Genomic DNA, 21,098 nt, shown 5'->3' with positions numbered 1-21,098 from the left:
AAAAAAAAATCGAAAGAAAAAACAAAAACCAAAACAGAAAGACAGAGAGGCAGAAAAAAACACACACAGATTTTTCTCAGCCATGTTTATGGGTTAATAACTTCATTTGACCATTTTACGCTTTTGGGTTGCCACTTTTCTGCTGAGTTTGGCATGCGAGGAATGCGGTCACTCAAGCGGAGAGAACTTCCAGCGGGAAAATGACTGAAAATCCCAGAAATCTATAAAACTCCTTTATAATTAAGGGGGATATTTCTTTTTTCCACGTGAAGAATTCATCTTGTTATCTTATATAAAGTGTAAGTAAAATATAACCAAGCATGCATAGTATATTTAATAATATTTATTTATAATATTCTGGCCTACATGCCAGACAACCGTTTAAAATCGTTAGCCTTATTATTTTTTTTTTTTGTATTTATAGCCAATTACCACCCCACTGCTCTTCCAATTCCTCTTTCTCTCGGCTCGGATTTGACCTTCTGAATTTCTTGGCCTAATGACCGCGTCTTCCTCTGCATTGGCAGTTCGTAGCAAACCACTGCCACTGGCGTACCGTTATCAGAGCTTCAAACTTGTTGGCCATCCAACGTGTTCGATGTGCCAATAATATGCAACATCCATGGCGTTGGCTTTTCGGAATTTCGCGGCAAACGGATTGTTCAGTTGACTACGTGCAACGCAGCCGCGCAGACGCAGTCAGCGGCTTATAAAAATCCGACCTAAATAATCCATATATGCCTATATACATATATGTACGTATTTCTTAAACGACGTCAAATTCAATCAATCCAAAGGATCCCGTGATTTGTGATTTGATGTGCCAAAAGTGCCAGGCTACGTGGGCTAAGAATCGCAAGTAAGCCAGTGGAGAAAAGTGATGTGAATCGAATGGTTTAAGTTGCTAAAACATCTGTTGCCGGTTAAAAAAAAATTGTTTAAAAATATATATATATAAAATTAATGGGTGCAAACAGTTCGAAATGAAATGCACTCAAGTGCATAGTTTTTTTTTGCTTTTTTTTCATTTGCACAATCCACCCACAAAAAACCCACATTAAACTATGAAATACATTCGGGCAAACAAATAACGAGAAAAAAAATAATGGAAAACATTAACAATAAAGAAAGAGCGGCTTTGATAAGTAGGCTATATGTTGCACACTAACGGTTGTTGGGCGATTGTCATTGTTTTTCATGTTGCTGCTGCTGTAACTTTTTCTTCTTTTTTTCGTTCGTTTTTTCCTTTTTTTTTTTTTGCAACGCTAAAGACAATAGAAAGATTTGTCTTTGCAACATCAACAGCAGTTGTTTCTCTATGAACATTAGGCTCTCGTAGAGACACAAAGAAATTTGCATTAACATCAACCAAAATAGACAACAACAAAACAAAAAAAAAAATGGAAGAAAGAAATGAGAAGTGGGCGACGTCGGCCACGCCCATTTCGCATAACTTTAGCGCAGTAGCAACATCTTCGAAAACAGCAGCCACATTATAGTTGATGCCTCCAGTTTGACACTGAAGACTTTTTGCCAGCAGGCCTTTAGATAGATTAGGCTTTTAAATGGAAGATACTTGATTAAAAATGGAAGTTTTTAATCATTAAAGCTGTTTGTCAAGTCATGAAAAAAAAGGATCTAATTTTGTTAGTCAGCAATTTGTTAATTTCGTTACAAGTCATTGGAATTAAAATGCATTTAGAGTATACTATCGAAGATGAATTGCTTCTTAAATACTCTCGAAACTCTTTAAAAAATATCAACAATTTTTAAAGATGCCTATCCTTTGGGTGCAGTTTGGCCATTACGTTTCAAAAGCCTTCAGCTGCAATGTAATTTATTTTTATTTGCAAATAAATAGCTCACATTTGTGCAACGTTTGTTTTCCTTAAAGCTATCTCCCAGTAGTCGTAAACATCCCTGTTTTATTCGATTTGTTGCCTCAATGGCCAGTGCATAGTTTTAATTAACATTTGGCACGCACCAGCAGTAATACACCGCGAAAAATCAGTATATTTGCAAATTTTCGAACTTCAACTGCATATTCTTTCATTGAATTTATTATAAAAAATTTGTTTCTGTGCACCAGCAGTTGGTGGCGCGCATTTTCCTGGGTGTTGTTGCAGCTAAATGAAATTTGCCGCTAGGTAATTAAAACATTTTACTTTAGCCATGAGTATTATAATTAGCTAATTGCACTATTTGAATACAGTTAGATGGGCATTCGGGTTGCTGATGCTGATGCTGTTGCTTGTGGCCAAAATCAAGTCAATGACACAAACAAAAAGCTGAAGAATCCAGCCGGCAAATGAGTGTGGCACCTGGCGGCCAAGGTGACTGACATCAAATGACATCAAATGACACCAAATGACACCAACTGACATTGTAATCATGAACCCAAGCAACTGTATAGCAATGTCGAGTGGTAAAACAACAATCTGAAACTGAGTGACTGAATGACTGACTGACTGACTGATGTCTTGTGTTTGTTTACACCAAATTAGCGCACAAAATCGGCAAGCAAAATCACTTAATTGTCCCAATCATCAAATGATAAAGTGCTTGAATGCGTGGGTGCTAAAAACAGTGAGGCATATAAAAAACTCTAAAGTAGGGGTAGTGATCGGTGATCATGGCCTTCGGCTGGACAGGAAATCTAATCGGTTTGCAACGATACAAGATTGTACATATAATAATCCACACACAGCTGTGCTCAAGATATTAGCTTTTACCCCTTAAACTTGTGTTTCACTTAAATTGTAACTTAAATAGACGCTTTTAATACATTTTCCAAGAACAATATTCTATTTTGTGTTTCTTCTTCCACACAAAAGTATTTAAAATAGAGCAGGAATATAGAGCTTTGATATATATTTAACTATTTTTTTGCAGACAGCTGTTGATGTAGATGTTTGGCTCGGGCCTAAATACAACGTGATTTTTTCTCCACAGTAATGACGCATGTCAATAGCAGTTGGCAGGTGAGGTGGGGAGTGAGAAGTGGAAAGGGGTAAGGGGTATGTGGTAAGGGGGGTGGGGGGATGATAACTCCGGGCCGGGCCAACAGGTTTACCTGGTCCCGGAGCCGCAAAAGTAAACTTGTTTGCTGTCGCTGCTGACCCAATTTCGTGCAACTTTTTTTTCGACATTTTTACAACAATTTTTGTTGCCGTACTCTCTGCCCCGCGGAGGTTTTTCGCACAAAAAAACCAAAACAAAGCTCAGAAAAAACGAACCCTAAGAAATGAAGAAAAGCAATCTGTAGAAGAAATGGACCCGCAGCTTCCACTCTTCCACTCTTCAGATACTTAATCCGAATCCGTATCTGCATCTGCGGCAAGAAAGGTTGCTTTGATAGCAACCTGTTGCTTTTTTTTTTTTATATATATATATATATATATATATTTTTTACTGGTCTGGCCTTTCACTTGGTCGCCGGAAGATCGGGTTTCGCGGTTGGTAATTGAAGTGATAAGAAATCGACATTGAAATTGATTACGTCAGTGTGGCTGGGTTTCAAGGAAAACAAAGAGAGAGAGAAAAGAGGTGGAAAATCTAAAAACTATTCCAAACTAAAAGAGTAAGTAGGCTACAATTTAGCTTGGCTGTCATTCAAATTATAAAAACTGGTGTCGTAGCAATGAATGTCAAGCTCTGGCAATAAAAGAGTTTACTGACAATTTTGCTATCCATTTTACACAAGTTTAAGGCGGATTTTACGATAAAGAACTTTCATACAGTTTACAAATTTCCAAACTATTATTAAGAAAAAAAATCATTATAAAATGTTGTTTTATCAGTATAACATGTAGTTTTAGTTAGTAATTAATGAGATACCTCCTTTTAATTAGATCTCTTTATAGGCCGTAGTGCGCTTAATTTGCGCCATAACTTCAACTTAATGAGCTTGTAAAGCAAGGCAAATCGATTTGTTTATAAATAGCAGGCGGTATCGTTAATCACTCAAATGAAATAGCCATCACTTCCCTGTCTTTCGACACCACCTGTCACTTTTATTTCTCCCTCGTGCCCCGCGGCCAAACCCTTCCACCTGTCTCTCTGCATCGCACACACTCATTAGGCCAGGTATGTAAATTGTAAGTTTCTCACCCACCCACCACTCCCACAAAAAAGCCACCCCCTTCTCAAATCAACCAAAAAAAAAAAGAAGGAGGAAGAAACCCCTCACTTATTGGTAAACTGGATAGACAGGCGTTAAATGGCGTTGGATATTTCAACACCCGCTCGATAACAACTCAACATACAGCCGCCATGTGTCAACAGATCCCTCGCACAAACACTCATGTATATACTCGTATATGGCCAAATAAAAAAAAAAAACCTATTGAGTTTCGATCTGGGCTTAAACCCGGCTCAGCTCAAAAATACAAACTGCTCGCAAAACAATCGAAATGAAACGAAACCCATTTCGTATGTCTTTTGCCCAATCGAGCACGCCAATTACGAATACCCCAAAAGATCCAAAAATAAATACAAAAAAAAAAAAAAATGAAAACCATAGGTTCACCGGTTACGTCATCGTATCGTACAACAACCAACAAAAAGTTATTGTTGTAATCCGAAAACCGAAAAAACGGCCGACGAATTTGAAAGACAAACAAACAGAGAGATGGTTGCATTTACGTGGCTAACATTATAAACCAAAAAAAAAAACGTAAAAAGCCGCTAACAATTCCCCCTTTGTCGCTTTTGGCCGCAATATATCGTCAAGGTCGTCGACGTGTTAACATCCAAAATTGGTCGGGAAATATAATTGTGAAGAGCTAGGAGTTTAGTGGCCAATGGCCAGTGGCTCTTGGATGAGTGCAATACAAATGCAAGTGTTGCAACCGAATGCATTCGATTGGCCAGTTAGGTTAGGCAAATCAGCTCGAAATTGGTAAATCATTTAGATTTTCAACAAGCAGAACATGCAAGAATGTTTTGCAAACGATAATAGCGCCTTTTTGGTTGGTTAAGCCTACGAAATGATATTAGATAATCAGCGGGATTGCAAAAACCAAGGTTTTGTAACTTCCAATGTGAGAGCAGCGAAAATACTTAAGCCGTGAAGTTGCATAAAGTTCTCTATTAAAGCAATGCAAAAAGTTAATTCTGTAAAAATATGTATATTAATTAAACTATATTTCTTATCTTACAGTTGGCCTACGAAGAGCACAAGGATAGCACAACGCGGATAAGAAAAGACTAGACAAAAATTAAATAACCGGCAATAATTACTTTAAATGCAAGGAAGCAACGGAGAGCAAGTAAAAATAAAGGAATTCCTTTTAAAAAAAAACCACATTGGATTGCGAGCAATAGAGAACTCTCTTCTTATAGCGTAAATAGAAAACTAGGAACGCACTAAGCTTAGTGGCACAAAAGCACTGGAGCAAAGCAGCATTAAAACTGAGCAGTTTACTGAAAATCGGGCCATATCAGAGCCCCGCCATGCACAAAAGAAAGAAACCCTAGACTTTAGAGAGTGGCAAGAAGATAAAATTCAAAACTAAATCGCGAAAAGAGGCAAAATATAGCAAGAAGCTGGCTTAAACTGGGGATAAATCCACAGAGAACTCAAGTAGACAACCTGGTACGCCAACATGGTGCTTAATCTGCTGTTCATAACCACCGTGATCAAGTCCACATTTGGTGTGGTGACCACCGGACTCTGGCTAATCCCACTGATGCTGGCTGCCATCACATACTATCGCTATGATGCCGTTGATCCCGAATCGAGGCCCCTGGATCAATTGAATCTGTATCCAGAGTACGATTTCATAGTGGTGGGCAGTGGTTCGGCCGGAGCTGTGGTGGCGAATCGATTGAGCGAGGTGAGGAAATGGAAAGTGCTGCTGATCGAAGCCGGTCCAGATGAAAACGAGATCTCTGATGTGCCATCGCTGGCGGCCTATTTGCAATTGAGCAAACTGGATTGGGCCTACAAGACGGAGCCCTCGACGAAGGCGTGCTTGGGTATGCAAAACAATCGCTGCAATTGGCCAAGAGGACGAGTTTTGGGCGGCAGTTCGGTGCTGAACTATATGCTCTATGTGCGTGGCAATCGCAACGATTACGATCACTGGGCATCGTTGGGCAATCCTGGCTGGGATTACGATCATGTGCTGCGCTACTTCAAGAAATCGGAGGATAATCGTAATCCCTATTTGGCCAACAATAAGTATCATAGTCGCGGTGGACTGCTAACCGTTCAGGAGTCACCGTGGCATTCACCTTTGGTGGCCGCCTTTGTGGAAGCCGGCACTCAGATTGGCTATGATAATCGCGACATTAATGGCGCCAAACAGGCGGGCTTTATGATTGCCCAAGGAACGATACGTCGCGGTTCGAGATGTTCCACAGCGAAGGCATTCCTGCGACCCATACGCTCGCGTAAGAATTTCCATCTGTCGATGAACTCCCATGTGACCAGGATTATCATCGAACCGGGTACCATGAGGGCACAGGCCGTGGAGTTTGTGAAACATGGCAAGGTGTATAGGATAGCGGCCAGGCGGGAGGTTATCCTGTCAGCCGGTGCCATCAATACGCCCCAGTTGATGATGCTATCCGGTTTGGGACCACGAAAACATCTGGAAAAGCACGGCATTCGTGTGTTGCAAGATCTGCCCGTTGGCGAGAATATGCAGGATCATGTGGGAATGGGCGGACTCACTTTCCTGGTGGATAAACCCGTGGCCATTGTGCAGGATCGTTTTAATCCCACAGCCGTCACCTTTCAGTATGTGTTGCGTGAACGCGGACCGATGACCACATTGGGTGGCGTCGAGGGTCTGGCCTTTGTGCACACACCCTACTCCAATCGCAGTCTCGACTGGCCGGATATTCAATTCCATATGGCACCGGCATCCATTAACTCAGACAATGGAGCCAGAGTGAAGAAGGTGTTGGGCCTGAAGGAATCGGTGTACCAAGAGGTCTACCATCCCATAGCCAACAAGGATAGTTGGACGATAATGCCACTGCTCTTGAGGCCAAGATCGCGGGGTTCTGTGAAATTACGTTCGGCGAATCCTTTTCACTATCCCCTCATCAATGCCAACTACTTTGACGATCCCTTGGATGCGAAAACTTTGGTGGAAGGAGCCAAGATAGCACTTCGCGTCGCTGAGGCTCAGGTTTTCAAGCAATTCGGTTCGAGATTGTGGCGCAAACCGCTGCCCAATTGCAAACAGCACAAATTCCTATCCGATGCCTATTTGGAGTGCCATGTGCGCACCATATCGATGACCATCTACCATCCATGTGGCACTGCGAAAATGGGACCCGCCTGGGATCCCGAGGCTGTAGTCGATCCTCGCCTGAGGGTCTATGGCGTTCGTGGACTCAGGGTGATTGATGCCAGCATTATGCCAACGATTAGTAGTGGGAATACCAATGCACCGGTCATAATGATAGCTGAAAAGGGTGCGGATCTCATCAAGGAAGATTGGCTCACGAATCCCGAGTACAAAGTGAAGCGGCAGGCCAACAGCGTTAGAGATCCAGAGCCAGCTGGTAGTGACATTCATGGCATCAGCACATTGCCCAAAAACATCAGCCAAAGCGACAGCAGCAACATCAGTGACAGGAGCAACATGGAGAGCCACTTCAGCAACAGCAGTCACATCAGCCACATCAATTTAGGCAGCAGCAGCAGCAACAGCAACAGCAGCATCAATGACAGCAGCAGCAACTTCACACTCAACTACGTGGATAGTTAGTGACTTTGTGATGAAGAATACATAGAGCTCCAGTTAGCTCCAGATTTTGTGCTCAGGGCTCCATAGCTTTAAACACTAACAGAAAGTGTCCACAACGAGAAAACAACACAAAATGTTTGCCATTGCAAAAGTAACATGCTGACACACATAAACTCTTTGAGTTCGTTTATAACTCAATTGAAACTAGAATGTGATTCAAAAATTCACCGAACATTCTTTACCTAAAGTCTACACTGAAACCAGAAGCTATCATATTTATGGAAACAACCAAAAAGTCTATATCACCGACTTGAAGTTCATTATCATTGAATGGTCATCATGTAATGCTCATAAAAACTTTACTACGGAACCAGAAGTTCTTAGCAATTAAAACTGATTGCTGCTTCCTTGTGAAACCATTTAAAAGTACTACTCATAAAAGGTTTACACCTGACAAGACAATAAGTCATCCAAAAAGCTGTCTCCTTAAGCCTAAACAATTTCCACAATACATTAGGCTAAAAGTTACTATCTGCTGGCGTTATCAATAAAATAGAGAAGTCTATGTGCAACCAGGCGAAGTTTCGTAACTCGTACTTCCCATTGAATCTCATCGCAGGACGTCCTCAAAAACTGTACACAACGATCCATTGCTAGAAGGAATCCAGAAATCGAGTCATAGTTTAAATGCTTACCTAAGTAGTTGTTGTCATTTTTTTTTGCTTATGTATTATTTATGTTAATTTAGCGATAGATAATTTAATGTTCTTTGACTATTTATAGAAACTTCCATGAACATCATTATTTAAATGACATTCTATTTAATAAATTAAATTTGCATAAACATGAAGGCGAAATGCTTGTTATTTGCTAACAGCCGAAAAGCAGGCAACACAGGTGAGGTAAGCAAATTGTGTTAGTGGCGTAAATAAAGCCAGAAAGTTGAATCATCAGGTGATTGGGTGTATTTTAAGAACTATCATGAAGTTCCATTGATTTTAGTAACTTTTCTGTATCTGCATTGAAACAGAATAAATGCTATCTATTATAAACCTCCTGTACCGTATTTAATTACATCATAGGCAGTATTTGATTGATTACATCAGACACGATGAGTGACAACTAAATAGGCCCAAGCCCAAGTGAAAATATTCACGAAATACATATTAGGGCCCAACCCTATTCAACTTCAAATACCCATCTGACTATTTATATTCCATAGCCTAGCATTTGGGCGCGGTAGTAAAAAAGACATAACAACACGCAACATTCTTGTGTAGAAAATGTGTATATTTAATTACCAGCAGACAAGGCACGTTTTCAACTTGTCGCTGCAACGCCCAGTGAAATATATACATATGGCTTTTAAGTTACCTAATCGAAGTGTTATAAATCATATTTCTGACAGGCCAAAGAGACAGACCATGGCCTTGGTCAACAATTTTCATTTTCATGCGAGTAACGGAAGCCGGAAATGGCCAACGGAACGCAACTTGGTCTAATCAACTCAAATTATAATAACTTTGGATTGTCTTTTTCCGGACGTGGATCGATGATGATACTAAGATGCTAAGTGAACGGTCCCTGTACCACTTTTCGACCACAAAACGTTCTAATTGACCGGCAAAAAAATGAAGAAAAAAAAACCGGCTTATAATCATTTCAACTGAAGCTAAGCACAAAAAACCAGATTTTATGGCTTATTAATGGAAATATCCAAGACGCTGCTAAGCGCATTTACACAAAACATGGTCAACAAATCACACATTTTAATGGGCAAGTTCAAGGTCTAATTCGGGTTCTTTTTATGTAAAAGTATATTTATATTGTAGGGTATGCGAAGTTGGGAGCTAATTTTATGGCCCACAGCTTCTCAGGTAGATTCTTCGACATGCAAAATTCTAATATTGCGTATACGCCCTGTGACTATAGCAATCATAAGTTAATGAGCTATTTACTTTTAATATTATATCCAAATAAATTGTATATAATCTAGCTCTTTTCCTTTATTTAATCAAATCAAAACAGAGGTTGTTTTTTGTATTGATTTTTTGTGAATGCACATTACGTATACGCCATGTAGTTATAAACGGTATCCACCAGTCGCATACCTATCAGTTTACATATTCGGACTTGTTTTGTGAAATGAATTCAGCCACGCCCCCGAAAAAAAATTAAACGGAATGGGAGACCCAATGTCTACGTGACCAAGTGCAATTTCGCCACGAGATCAAATCGCCAGCTTTGCCCTAGACATATGTGTCCACACGCAAATCTCCCAGCTGGCAAACTCGGCCACAAACGCAATAAACCCAATGCAAATATGCAAAATTTGGCAAGAGAGTCTGCAAAAATTCACTAGTGGAAACTGGGTCAATGCCCAGCGGAAGTATAGTATATACATAGCTGCGGATCATCTGCAGCACAAAAATGATAAAGATAAACTTCCGGATCGTTGTTACCGTTCCAGTTAGAGGTCAATCAACTTGTTGTGATCTCCGATCTCCGTTAGACAAGCCATCGTGTGCGAGCAGTTGACCCAGACCCAATGAACTTGATCTCTGCCTCGGTATGGTTGTAGTATTCACTTATTTGCATACTCCGCAGCAAGCCACTCACCTGTAAATAAAAAATAAAAAAAAAAATAGAGAAAAAATATTATAATTGGTTTCGATAAATCATGAAAAACTGAGAATTGTACGAGATTACAGCATAAATATTCATGGTAACATGGAAGCATTCTTTACGCAAGCGGAAGTGTCTCGTTTCTTTCGATTTTCTGTTAATTCACGACCCTGGTGACCCTGGTTCATGATTAGTGACCCATATATACGATGTGGAACCCGAGCAGCCAGTTCTTTAAGTTGTTACAAAGGTGCCAATCAAAGGTGAATTGGATGCCAAGCGAACAAATACTTCTTAGTCACTTTTTTTGGGCAACCTTGGGCCATGGAAATGTTGGGCAGACATCGGGTTTTATGATTCAGTGGTAAGTTTATTATTTTTTATAAGAACTATTAAGCTGTTGTTCTGCGTCGATTGACTCAGTGATTTGCATAATGGAAGGTAGAGATCTGTGGATTTTTCCATTACCTAATAGAATATTTAATTTTCATAGAATTTAATGGAATATTTAATTTTCATAGAATTTAATAGAATATTTAATTTTCATAGAATTCTTATGAATTGTAAGCTAATAAATGATTGCCCTACAGTCGAAGCTCCTCCATTTTTAGTTTACACATTTTTATTTTCTAGTTTTATTTATAGCATTTATTTCGTTTGATTAACTTGATCCATGAACCCCAGGTTCCATCATCAGCTTTGCGCTGATCCATCCAATCAACTTCCTGACTTCATTTTTTGAACTAAGTGTACTCCATTGACCATTGATCACAACAACCGCACCGAATAGTGGACTTCAAATCAAATAATTGCACACTTTAATGTGCTTTAGTGCTTGGCAAACAATAATGTTATCGGGCCAAACTTGGTTTGTGTATCTATTTGGATTGTATCTGTATCTATATTTGTATTTGTGCGTTGGCGTTGAAGTTGGCGTATAGCAATTATGCACATTATGATCGTATCAAAATGTTATTCAACTTCTGTTCTGCTTTGTCATGTCAATCATCTGCAAATGAATCGATTTGTTTCGGCTCCAAAAATTCGGGGGAAGTCTCAATAATTGATTCATTTACTCAGCTTGACTTCCTCTACAATAAAATGCGTCGATTTCCTTTGTGTAATCGAATTATGGAAATCACTCAATAAAATGCAATAATACTTCTTGTAGAATATTTACGCAGCGGTTCCGGTTGTGCATAATGTATATTTTTTTATTTATTGATTTGAAGCGAACGTATGCCTATTATATTTTTGAACATATATTTTACGGACTATTGCGATGCAGGGCTAAATGATAAGGATATCACATCGTTGTTGAACTCTCGCTGTTTTGCGATTTTGCCGGGATCTTTGCAATCAATCTGGGCGCAGATGAATCCATAAGATGGACACTTTTTGGCTTGGAACCAGGAGTTTGCCAGCAGTGTTTGTACCAAGCAGTCTGTTGATGGCTCAATCCAACTCCAGTGGCCATCCTGGCCAAAGAGCGATACAAACTGCGGCAGAGTACATGTAGAAATCCACCAAATCTATGGGATGGAATCGATTCTGGGAGCACATAGTTGTTCAAAGGAATTGAGCTTGATGGCAGGATTGTAATTGTGGTATCATCCCCTTCAACATCGCCAACTTCATCGGTATCCCCATCGTATCCATTTTCAGAAAGACCAGGAATTTGATACTGGACACTCGGAGTTTCAATTATGTTTCTATTGATTTGCACATTATTTAAATATTTTGTGGAACAACTTGGCTCGTTGTCGGAACTCGTCGAACTTGCAAATATTCTAGATGGAGGTAAACCTTTAGGATAGATTGTAGTCCTAGGATTACGTTCCTTTACAGCTGGTCTGTGCATTGCCCACAGTTTTGGATGTAGTATGCCAAAAGTTTTTGCTTTATGCTTTTCTATTTTGAAATTTTGACAGTTCTGGGTTGACCTACTCGATTTAAAAACATAAATATAACAAAAAACCTACTGTTCAGAAAACTTCAAAGTAGTTGCAAAACATTTCTATTATGGAAATAATATGTTTTTGTCTGTGTACCCTTCTAAATGACTGCCTGTAATGACCTCTCGTAAAATAATAGATAATAAAGCTTCTGTATTTTGCATGTCGAAATAGGAAACCCCCAGTTTGTACTAAAAATACACTTTAAAATGCTTAAATTGAGTTTAGGAAAATAATGAAAAGATTTATTGTATAATTTGTAAGAAATATGTATTACCGAGTAAATAAGAACATTGAATATATATTTTACCTTCATTCATTCATAAAACAAAGCGCCTCTTAATTCTTGCAAATAAACTGGTTTTTGGCTTTAATCAGGGATGGTATATTTTAACTGTTTTCGATTGCCAAATGTTACCACATCTAAAACACTGTCTATGCAAATTTTTCGAAGTGAACGAGTTGCTTTGTCATGATGATCGAAGTCAACGTAATTGATCGCCACCAACAAAACAGAAGAATGAAAAAAAAACCCATAAGTCGCGTTTTACGGCTAAGTTGAGAACATTTTATGGCAAGCAGATTTTCTCAAATTCTGCCAGTCATTCGGCAGAATGTCAAAAGCAACAGCTGTATCAACAGGGGAAATTCGTTTCACATTCGATAACAAGCAAAACATCCTTCTACAAAATGGATTTAAATGAATTGAAATCCTGCCTTGCCGCCATCGAATGCCATGGGCTAGCTGGTGAGTGTCAAAGAGCCACTAAAGAGACATGGTCGAGGCCCCAAATTGAAAAATTGTCAGTCAGTGCAAAGAGCAGGTTGGCCAAAATCGGCAGTTGCCAACTATGAAAACTCGGTCAAAGACAACGAGTTTGCTTAAATTCTTGACTCTAAGCGAACAAAAACAGTCATTTTGCTGCTGTTTCTTAGCCAGCACACTACTACCAATCGATAGTTAGACTCAAAGCATGAATTGCCGTTAGCTGCATGCACTGGGCGAAAAGCAGCAGCTACTTCTTAAATGGGTAATTTAATGCAAGGGGCCTGAGTAATTACCAGCTGCAATTATAGAAAGACAAGAGTGAATTTATATAAAGTTCTTAAAGCAACTCAGATACATTTCATTTCTTTAAACTGAAAAAAGTATTTTTTTGCTCAGAAAATGTGTATCTTTGTTCGTAAAACAAGTTTGTTAACTTAAATACTGAGTTTAAAATGCATTTTTACGTAGTTCACAGGAATTGTTTGCAGTGCACATAATCGAATGGCAGCTCAACGAACTTGAAGCTCGCGAAACGCAGACGAATTGCGAAATTGGAAGCCGCAATGGCTTTTTCAGCCTTGACTCCAAAGTGTCCAGTGTATCGGTTCATTTGGGCTTGAATGTCAACGGAGATTGGTTCTGGGTTGCCCTTCAGATGGTTTCTCAAGGGGTTCTTAACTCCAATGTACATATCTCTCATTTGTATGCCAGTCATGTGCTCCTTCGATGATGATGATTACTCCTTCTGGCAACGGAATCTCTGGGCGATGTCCTTCGACTAACCATATACCATCAGAACGTCGCCATTTGTGGGGCGGAGAATACATCAAAAAACCATTAAGCAGCATTTTAATTTATTTTTATTTTGTATACATTTTTACTCTTTTTAGTATGTCATACGGTTGCGGTCGACTGGCCAAGTTTACGTTGGCAAGTAACCATGATTCCAAGCTGCTGGCTTGGTGTATCTTGGAATTTTTCACATCGTCTGCCAAACTGCCAAACAGCCAAACATACAAACAATCGACTCTCTTGGGCTCTCCCATTCTAAGCTCACGAATATTCACATGCAAGCGGAAATAATTATAAAAATTACTTACTAAACACAAAGCTTTGCTGCAAAGAAACAAAACAGCAAAAAAACAATCAGCCCCATGAATAAAAACAAACATTACATGCCACTAAAAACATTCACCATTTACTTGTAGGTGAGTATAATTAGAAGCGACTACTGATCGTTTGCCCAATGATTATTTGGAAACAAATCAATAAATTAACTATTAACTATCAACTATAAATTGCCAGCTGCGATAAACATTTTCGTAATACTTTTACGATCTGTGAAACTGAGTTTATAATGTTAGGATTATTTTGTAAATTAAATCTTCTTGGTATATTTTCATTTTCCCAGTTTTGTCATGGTATATTTCATGGTTCTTTTTATATAATTTAAATACTCTTACTACACTTGGCAACCACAATATTTTGTAAAATTTTTCATTTTTCATCTGTCTTTTTATATTACTATAATATACGTCAGTCCAAGCAATTAAAGTTCAAGAAATTGTGTTGTTCCCCATTGGGAATCCTATAATAACAATTTCGTTGTCACCTCCAAGTTCTAATTTCGTTGTTATTTTCCCTTAGCCACAATCCATCGATATGATTATTAGATCAGACCCCGTTATTAAGCGATTTCTGTATTCAGCACACAATTGAGAATGTAAAATACCCCGTGAATCGTTCATTTGTGCATTCGCACTGCCTATTTGTTTGGAATGTTTACGATCTTTGATCGATTGATCGATCAACTCGCACAAATGTTCATCCACATACTCACAGTTTTCACTGTTGTAGAAAAATATATAAAAATAAGAATCAAACTGGACTGATAGTTCGGCCCAAGAGTCAAGTAATTGTCAACAGTGCAGGGCCCCCCCCATTGAGTTTTCCAGTTGCATTCTACCTCCAGCCTCTAGATTTTAGTTCTGCTCTTAGAACCCAACGTTCCAGTCGATCGCGACAGTCGAGTGAGTCCGGCTGCAAGGTGATGAAGCTCCATGATGACTCTGCCATGGAATCACATCGCAACCCTTCTTGTCTTGCCCTGGCTATTGGAGTACTCAATGGTGATTAGCCAGACGGACACTGGCAATGCGCTGAACGATATGCTCGAGATCTATCGTCGCGGACAGGCGCAATTGGATCTGGAGAATCTGGACGAGAGTCAGGATCTATTGGCGAAATATGATTTCATTGTGGTTGGAGCGGGCACAGCTGGTTGTGCCCTGGCCGCACGACTCTCGGAGAATCCACGGTGGCGTGTGCTGCTCCTGGAGGCCGGTGGTCCCGAGAACTATGCCATGGACATACCCATTGTGGCGCATCTCCTGCAGCTGGGCGAGATCAACTGGAAATACAGAACGGAGCCATCGAATAGCTATTGCCTGGCAATGAACGACAATCGCTGCAATTGGCCCAGGGGCAAGGTGATGGGCGGCAGTTCGGTGCTCAACTACATGATGTACACCCGCGGCAATCGCAGGGATTACGATCGCTGGGCACGTCTGGGTAATCCCGGCTGGAGTTACGATGAGGTATTGCCCTATTTCAGGAAGTACGAGGGCAGCGCGGTGCCGGATGCCGATGAGAGTCTGGTGGGACGCAATGGTCCGGTGAAGGTGAGCTACTCGGAGACGCGGACACGGATCGCCGAGGCCTTTGTGCACGCCTCGCAGGATGCAGGATTGCCGCGTGGTGACTACAATGGAGAGCACCAGATTCGTGTGTCCTATCTGCAGGCGAATATCTACAATGAGACCCGTTGGAGCTCCAATCGAGCGTATCTGTATCCCATCAAAGGCAAGCGCACGAATCTGCATATAAAAAAGAACGCCTTGGTTACCAAGATCTTGATTGAACCGCAGAAGAAAACGGCGTTCGGCGTCATTGCCAAAATCGATGGCAAACTGCAGAAGATTGTGGCCAGAAAGGAGGTCATCCTATCGGCGGGCGCCATCAATACACCGCAACTGCTGATGCTCTCTGGCGTGGGACCCGCCAAACATCTGCGTGAGATGGGCATAAAGCCGCTGGCCGATCTGGCCGTGGGCTATAACCTGCAGGATCACATTGCGCCGGCTATCAGCATCCTGTGCAACGAGAGCTCGCTGCAAATTAGCGAGATGTTCGGCTCGGAGGCAATGGCTGATTTCCTGAAGGGACGCGGCGTGTTACGCATACCGGGTGGTGTGGAGGCTATATCATTTTATGCTCTGGACGATACACGTAATCTCGATGGTTGGGCCGACATGGAACTCTTTATGGTGGGCGGTGGTTTGCAAACGAATTTGGCGCTACGTCTCGCATTGGGCATCCAATCGAGTATCTATGAGACCATGTTTGGCGAACTGGAACGCCAGAGTGCCAATGGCTTCATGATATTCCCCATGATACTGCGCGCCAAGAGCCGGGGGCGCATCAAGCTAAAGAGTCGCAATCCCGAGGAGCATCCACTTATCTATGCCAACTACTTTGCCAATCCCTATGACCTGAACATCACAGTTCGGGGTATCGAAAAGGCAGTTAGTCTACTGCAAATGCCCGCATTTAAGGCAATTGGTGCGCGTTTATTCGAGAAGAGGATACCCAATTGTGCCAAATACAAATGGAAGAGCAGCGCCTATTGGGCGTGCTATGCGCGACACTTCACCTTCACCATTTATCACTATTCGGGTACCGCCAAGATGGGTCCTCGATCGGATCCCTCGGCGGTGGTGGATGCCCGACTGCGGGTCCATGGCATCGATAAGCTCCGGGTTGTGGATGCCAGCATTATGCCCTATTTGATCTCGGGCCATCCCAATGGACCGGTCTATCTAATAGCTGAAAAGGCAGCCGACATGATCAAGGAGGATCACAACTTTGTATAAGGCACACTATGTTTTCTTAATTGAAACAAAAAACCAACTATGAGTAACACTTATCAATCAGCCGATGGTTTAACCTAAGAATTGTATATACTATTATTTGTTGAGTGATTTCTGTATATAATATTATTTGTTGAGTGATTTCTAGTGAATTAAAGACTATACAATACAGTACAAATTCTCTAAGTGGAATGTAATATCAGTGGATGATAAATATAGATTGCAAAGGGTTGATGGGTTCATTTCATCACCATTAAAAAAGAAATTACAAGTCCCACAATAATAAAACTGATTTATGATACTTGTCATGACATTTCGTTTCCTTTCCAAATTATAAACTAAAGCTTAAACGCTATTAGCATAGAGAAAAGCTATTAACAAATTCTGATCATACGATTTAATATACATAGTAGAACGTTTCAATTACAGCAAATCTATTAGAAATTGTTAGTTGCTTGTCGTCAATCTTTTATGATGATGAAGTAACAAACGATTTAACATTTTCCTGCAGTAAAACAAAAATTGTACATGTGTAATATATCAAATGAATTGCTAATAGAATAACATCTAGTCTATAAAAACATTATTTCATCTTGTTTTCGTTGGCATAAATAATAGTTATTATTAATAAGCCAGATGTCTAAAAATAAATAACTGAATAAACCGATGGACATCTAGAACCACACAATTCTATATTATGCACATTATTATATACGATCTGGTTTGACATTTAACTAGATACAACGGAGACAGGTTCTTCGACGAACCCCGCCCGAATTCTTTTGCTAAAAAAATAAAAAAGAGTCAAGATGGCACTATGCTAATTGCAGCTTAAAACCAATCGAAGAGGATCTTAACCACCGGTTTTCCTAGCCATGGGAGGCCCTTTAATGTTTCCACACCGGCTTCCGCATCTTGTTCACAGTTGCTAACGATCGTCAAGCGGCGCAAGCGCAAGTCAATGTCAGATACAGATACATTTTCAGATTCAGATTCAGATACAGATCGTCAGATCGTCAGAGCTTTCAGTTTTCAGTTTTTGGCCAGCTCTTCGCCTTTGTCTGCGTAGATGGCTGTGAACGTGTCCATAGTCAAGTCTTCCGAATGATTTGAAGATTCTTGGTGAGCCGAAGAAACCAAAAAAAAAAAAACCCGAAAACTGAAAACCGAGTGCCGAGAGATTCGCAAAGCGATCGTTTCTCTTCGGCGATCGGCGCCGAATTTAATATTAAATTGAACTTGGCCACAGCATTTGTCAGCATTTCTAGTTACGTATCCGATTGGGCAACACGCTCGCGATCGCGTCGATCACACACAGAACTCAGAACAAACGCGTTCGCCTATCATATCCATAAAATATATATACACATCATTTACTTTTTTTTTTTTTTGACTGTGCAATTGGTGTGAAAAGTGCAGAAGAATTCGTTGCAAGTAACTGAAAGGCCCCACAATGGCAACAAACAAATCGCTGATATTTGTGTGCCTATGCCTGGTATTTGTGGCCACATGGAGCCAAATCTCTGCGCAGACCAACAATAATGTCCTGTTCGAGACGATTAACTTTCTGCGACGCGGCCAGGCGGACGTGGAGCTGGAGAACTATGACAACAATGTGATCCTCGACAGCGAGTATGATTTTATTGTGGTTGGTGCCGGCACAGCTGGTTGTGCCCTCGCCGCTCGACTCTCCGAGAATCCCAAGTGGCGAGTGCTGCTGCTGGAGGCCGGTGGTCCCGAGCGACTGGTCATGGACGTGCCCATTGTGGCGCATTTCCTGCAGCTGGGCGAGATGAACTGGAAGTACAGGACACAGCCCTCGGATCACGCCTGCCTGGCGATGAACAACAATCGCTGCAATTGGCCCAGGGGCAAGGTGATGGGCGGCAGTTCGGTGCTCAACTACATGATGTACACCCGCGGCAATCGCAGGGATTACGATCGCTGGGAGGCACTGGGAAATCCGGGCTGGAGTTTCAAGGATGTGCTGCCGTACTTTAAGAAATACGAGGGCAGCAGTGTGCCGGATGCTGAGGAAGATTATGTGGGTCGCAACGGGCCGGTGAAGGTCAGCTATGTGAACTGGCGTTCGAGGATCGCCGAAGCCTTTGTCGATGCTGCCCAGCAGGATGGCCTGAAGTACAGGGACTACAATGGACGCATTCAGAATGGTGTGGCCTTTCTGCACACCACCACACGCAATTCCACACGATGGAGCTCCAATCGTGCCTATCTGTATCCGCTGAAGGGCAAGCGCCGCAATTTGCATGTGCGAAAGAACGCGCTGGTGACCAAGGTGCTGATCGATCCGCAAACCAAGACGGCCTATGGCATTATGGTTCAGACCGAGGGACGCATGCAGAAGATCCTGGCCAGACGGGAGGTGATTGTCTCCGCCGGCGCCATCAATACACCGCAACTGCTGATGCTGTCGGGCGTGGGACCAGCGAAACATCTTCGCGAGGTGGGCATTAAGCCAGTGGCTGATCTGGCAGTGGGTTACAATCTGCAGGATCACACGGCGCCGGCGGTTACGTTTACCACCAATGCCACCTCTTTGAAATTCGAGGACTTCTCCGATCCCACGCTGATTAACCGATTCAATAGGATGGAAGGACCATATGGATCACCCGGTGGCTGTGAGGCGATTGCCTTCTGGGATCTGGATCACGAACGCGACGAGGATGGCTGGCCAGATATTGAGCTCTTCCTGGTGGGCGGTTCCATGTCCTCCAATCCCGCCATCTCGCGTGCCTTCGGCCTGAAGAAGGTCATCTACGATACACTGTTTGCCGAGATCGAGGACAAATCACTGAATGCCTTCATGATCTTCCCGATGATATTGCGCCCAAAGAGTCGCGGTCGCATCATGCTGAAGAGCAGTGATCCCTTCAAGTATCCCCTGATCCATGCCAATTACTTTGCCCATCCCTACGATGTGGATATCTCGGTGCGGGGTCTACTGAAGGCCATCAGTCTGATGGAACAACGTGGCATGCAGGCGATTAATGCCCAGTTGTGGGAGAAGAAGATACCCACATGCAAGCAGCATCCCTACAAGAGTTGGGCCTACTGGGCCTGCTATGTGCGTCACTTCACCTTCACCATTTACCATTATTCCGGCACCGCCAAAATGGGTCCCAAATCCGATCGCGCTGCCGTGGTGGACCATCGACTCCGTGTGCATGGCATCAAGAATTTGCGAGTCGCAGATGCCAGCATTATGCCCGAAATCATGTCCGGCCATCCGAATGGACCCGTCTTCATGATCGCCGAGAAGGCGGCTGATATGATCAAACAGGATCATGGTTTTATCCAGTGAAATTAAGCTCATTTTAGGCCAAAGTTGATTCCACAATCAGGTGTAAGCCCCATTTACACTGGCCTACCATCAAATCATCTCGTTAAATCACACCTTAAATGTAGTGGCCAGTGTAAAATGGGGCTTAAGTTTTAGTTAAGATCTTCGAAAAATTGTTTGTTATTATCTGTAGTAATTGTTTCTTGCCTGAACTGATTCTAGCTTAAGATTTAGCTATATAAGCAACATAAGCATAAATAAATGAATATAAGTTTTGTATGTACTATAAACATAAATTGGTTTTCTATTTTTTACAATTCTATAATTCTATAAAATAGGAATTTGTATATATAGCTGTTGCCTGTCTCATTTGATTTAGATTTTGCCTAAATTTCAAACTTCTTAAATACCAAGAAAAAAAAAACAATAGTTATAGGCCTGCAAAAATTTCGTACTGCTTAAAACATTTGACTTTGACATTGAATTTTATTGGACTTCTGTCTTCGGCATTGTCTCATTTATTTCAATAGAGATTTTTCATGCTAATCAATTTGTGGCTTCACAATCAAAATCTGTGAAATCCGTGAAGTTATCCGCTTGTTTGACGAATTTTTGTTTTGATTTATTACACGCCTTCGTTTCTGAGCGTCTCTCAATCATTTTATTTTTTTATTGTTGCGGAAATGATATTTTTTTTGCCTTACTCTCGTTTTTTTTTGTTTTGTTTTTATTCAACGAACAAGCCGGTGTGAGTTTTGTTAGGTGTTTTGCTTAAGCAACATTTGATGCTTAGTCTTTGGATTGATCTTGGTA

The 21,098-nt window shown here is 41.3% G+C and overlaps 4 protein-coding genes across 9 annotated transcripts in view; 2 read left to right on the top strand and 2 right to left on the bottom strand.

The window, feature by feature from the left end:
* Positions 1–21,098, bottom strand: part of LOC6524754 (flotillin-2) — a 90,723-nt gene that overhangs the window by 59,174 nt on the left and 10,451 nt on the right. The gene's annotated exons all lie outside the window — the stretch shown is intronic.
* On the top strand, positions 53–8,168 carry LOC6524759 (glucose dehydrogenase [FAD, quinone]). Its single transcript, XM_002100567.4, has 3 exons — positions 53–299; positions 425–859; positions 5,162–8,168. Exon 3 carries the CDS (start codon positions 5,607–5,609, stop codon positions 7,725–7,727), a length of 2,121 nt encoding a protein of 706 aa, XP_002100603.1. The 5' UTR covers positions 53–299; positions 425–859; positions 5,162–5,606; the 3' UTR covers positions 7,728–8,168.
* Positions 11,494–12,285, bottom strand: LOC120321930. Its single transcript, XM_039376216.2, has one exon. It carries the CDS (start codon positions 12,190–12,192, stop codon positions 11,638–11,640), a length of 555 nt encoding a protein of 184 aa, XP_039232150.1. The 5' UTR covers positions 12,193–12,285; the 3' UTR covers positions 11,494–11,637.
* LOC6524757 (glucose dehydrogenase [FAD, quinone]) lies at positions 14,965–20,581 on the top strand. Of its 2 annotated transcripts, XM_002100565.4 has the most exons (2): positions 14,965–15,537; positions 18,854–20,581. In XM_002100565.4, the coding sequence occupies exons 1-2, from the start codon at positions 15,116–15,118 to the stop codon at positions 20,304–20,306; spliced, it is 1,875 nt and encodes a 624-aa protein (XP_002100601.2). In that variant the 5' UTR covers positions 14,965–15,115; the 3' UTR covers positions 20,307–20,581. The 2 variants fall into 2 exon arrangements, with proteins under 2 accessions (XP_002100601.2, XP_039232111.1); XM_039376177.2 differs by lacking the exon at positions 18,854–20,581 and having other exon boundaries at positions 15,004–17,162.

Source organism: Drosophila yakuba, chromosome X (genome assembly GCF_016746365.2).
Source record: "Drosophila yakuba strain Tai18E2 chromosome X, Prin_Dyak_Tai18E2_2.1, whole genome shotgun sequence".
NCBI lineage: Eukaryota > Metazoa > Arthropoda > Insecta > Diptera > Drosophilidae > Drosophila > Drosophila yakuba.
Note: the sequence above shows the minus strand (reverse complement) of the source record. Positions and strands in the feature narration are given on the sequence as shown.

What these genes read in the sequence shown, in the direction of transcription:
- LOC6524759 (XM_002100567.4), top strand. Translation starts at nt 5,607, where the DNA reads ATGGTGCTTAATCTGCTGTTCATAACCACCGTGATCAAGTCCACATTT.
- LOC120321930 (XM_039376216.2), bottom strand. Translation starts at nt 12,192, where the DNA reads ATGCACAGACCAGCTGTAAAGGAACGTAATCCTAGGACTACAATCTAT.
- LOC6524757 (XM_002100565.4), top strand. Translation starts at nt 15,116, where the DNA reads ATGATGACTCTGCCATGGAATCACATCGCAACCCTTCTTGTCTTGCCC. An exon ending in AATCGCTGCAATTGGCCCAG is followed by an intron (nt 15,538 to 18,853) that starts GGGCAAGGTGAT and finishes CAATTGGCCCAG; the next exon opens with GGGCAAGGTGATGGGCGGCA.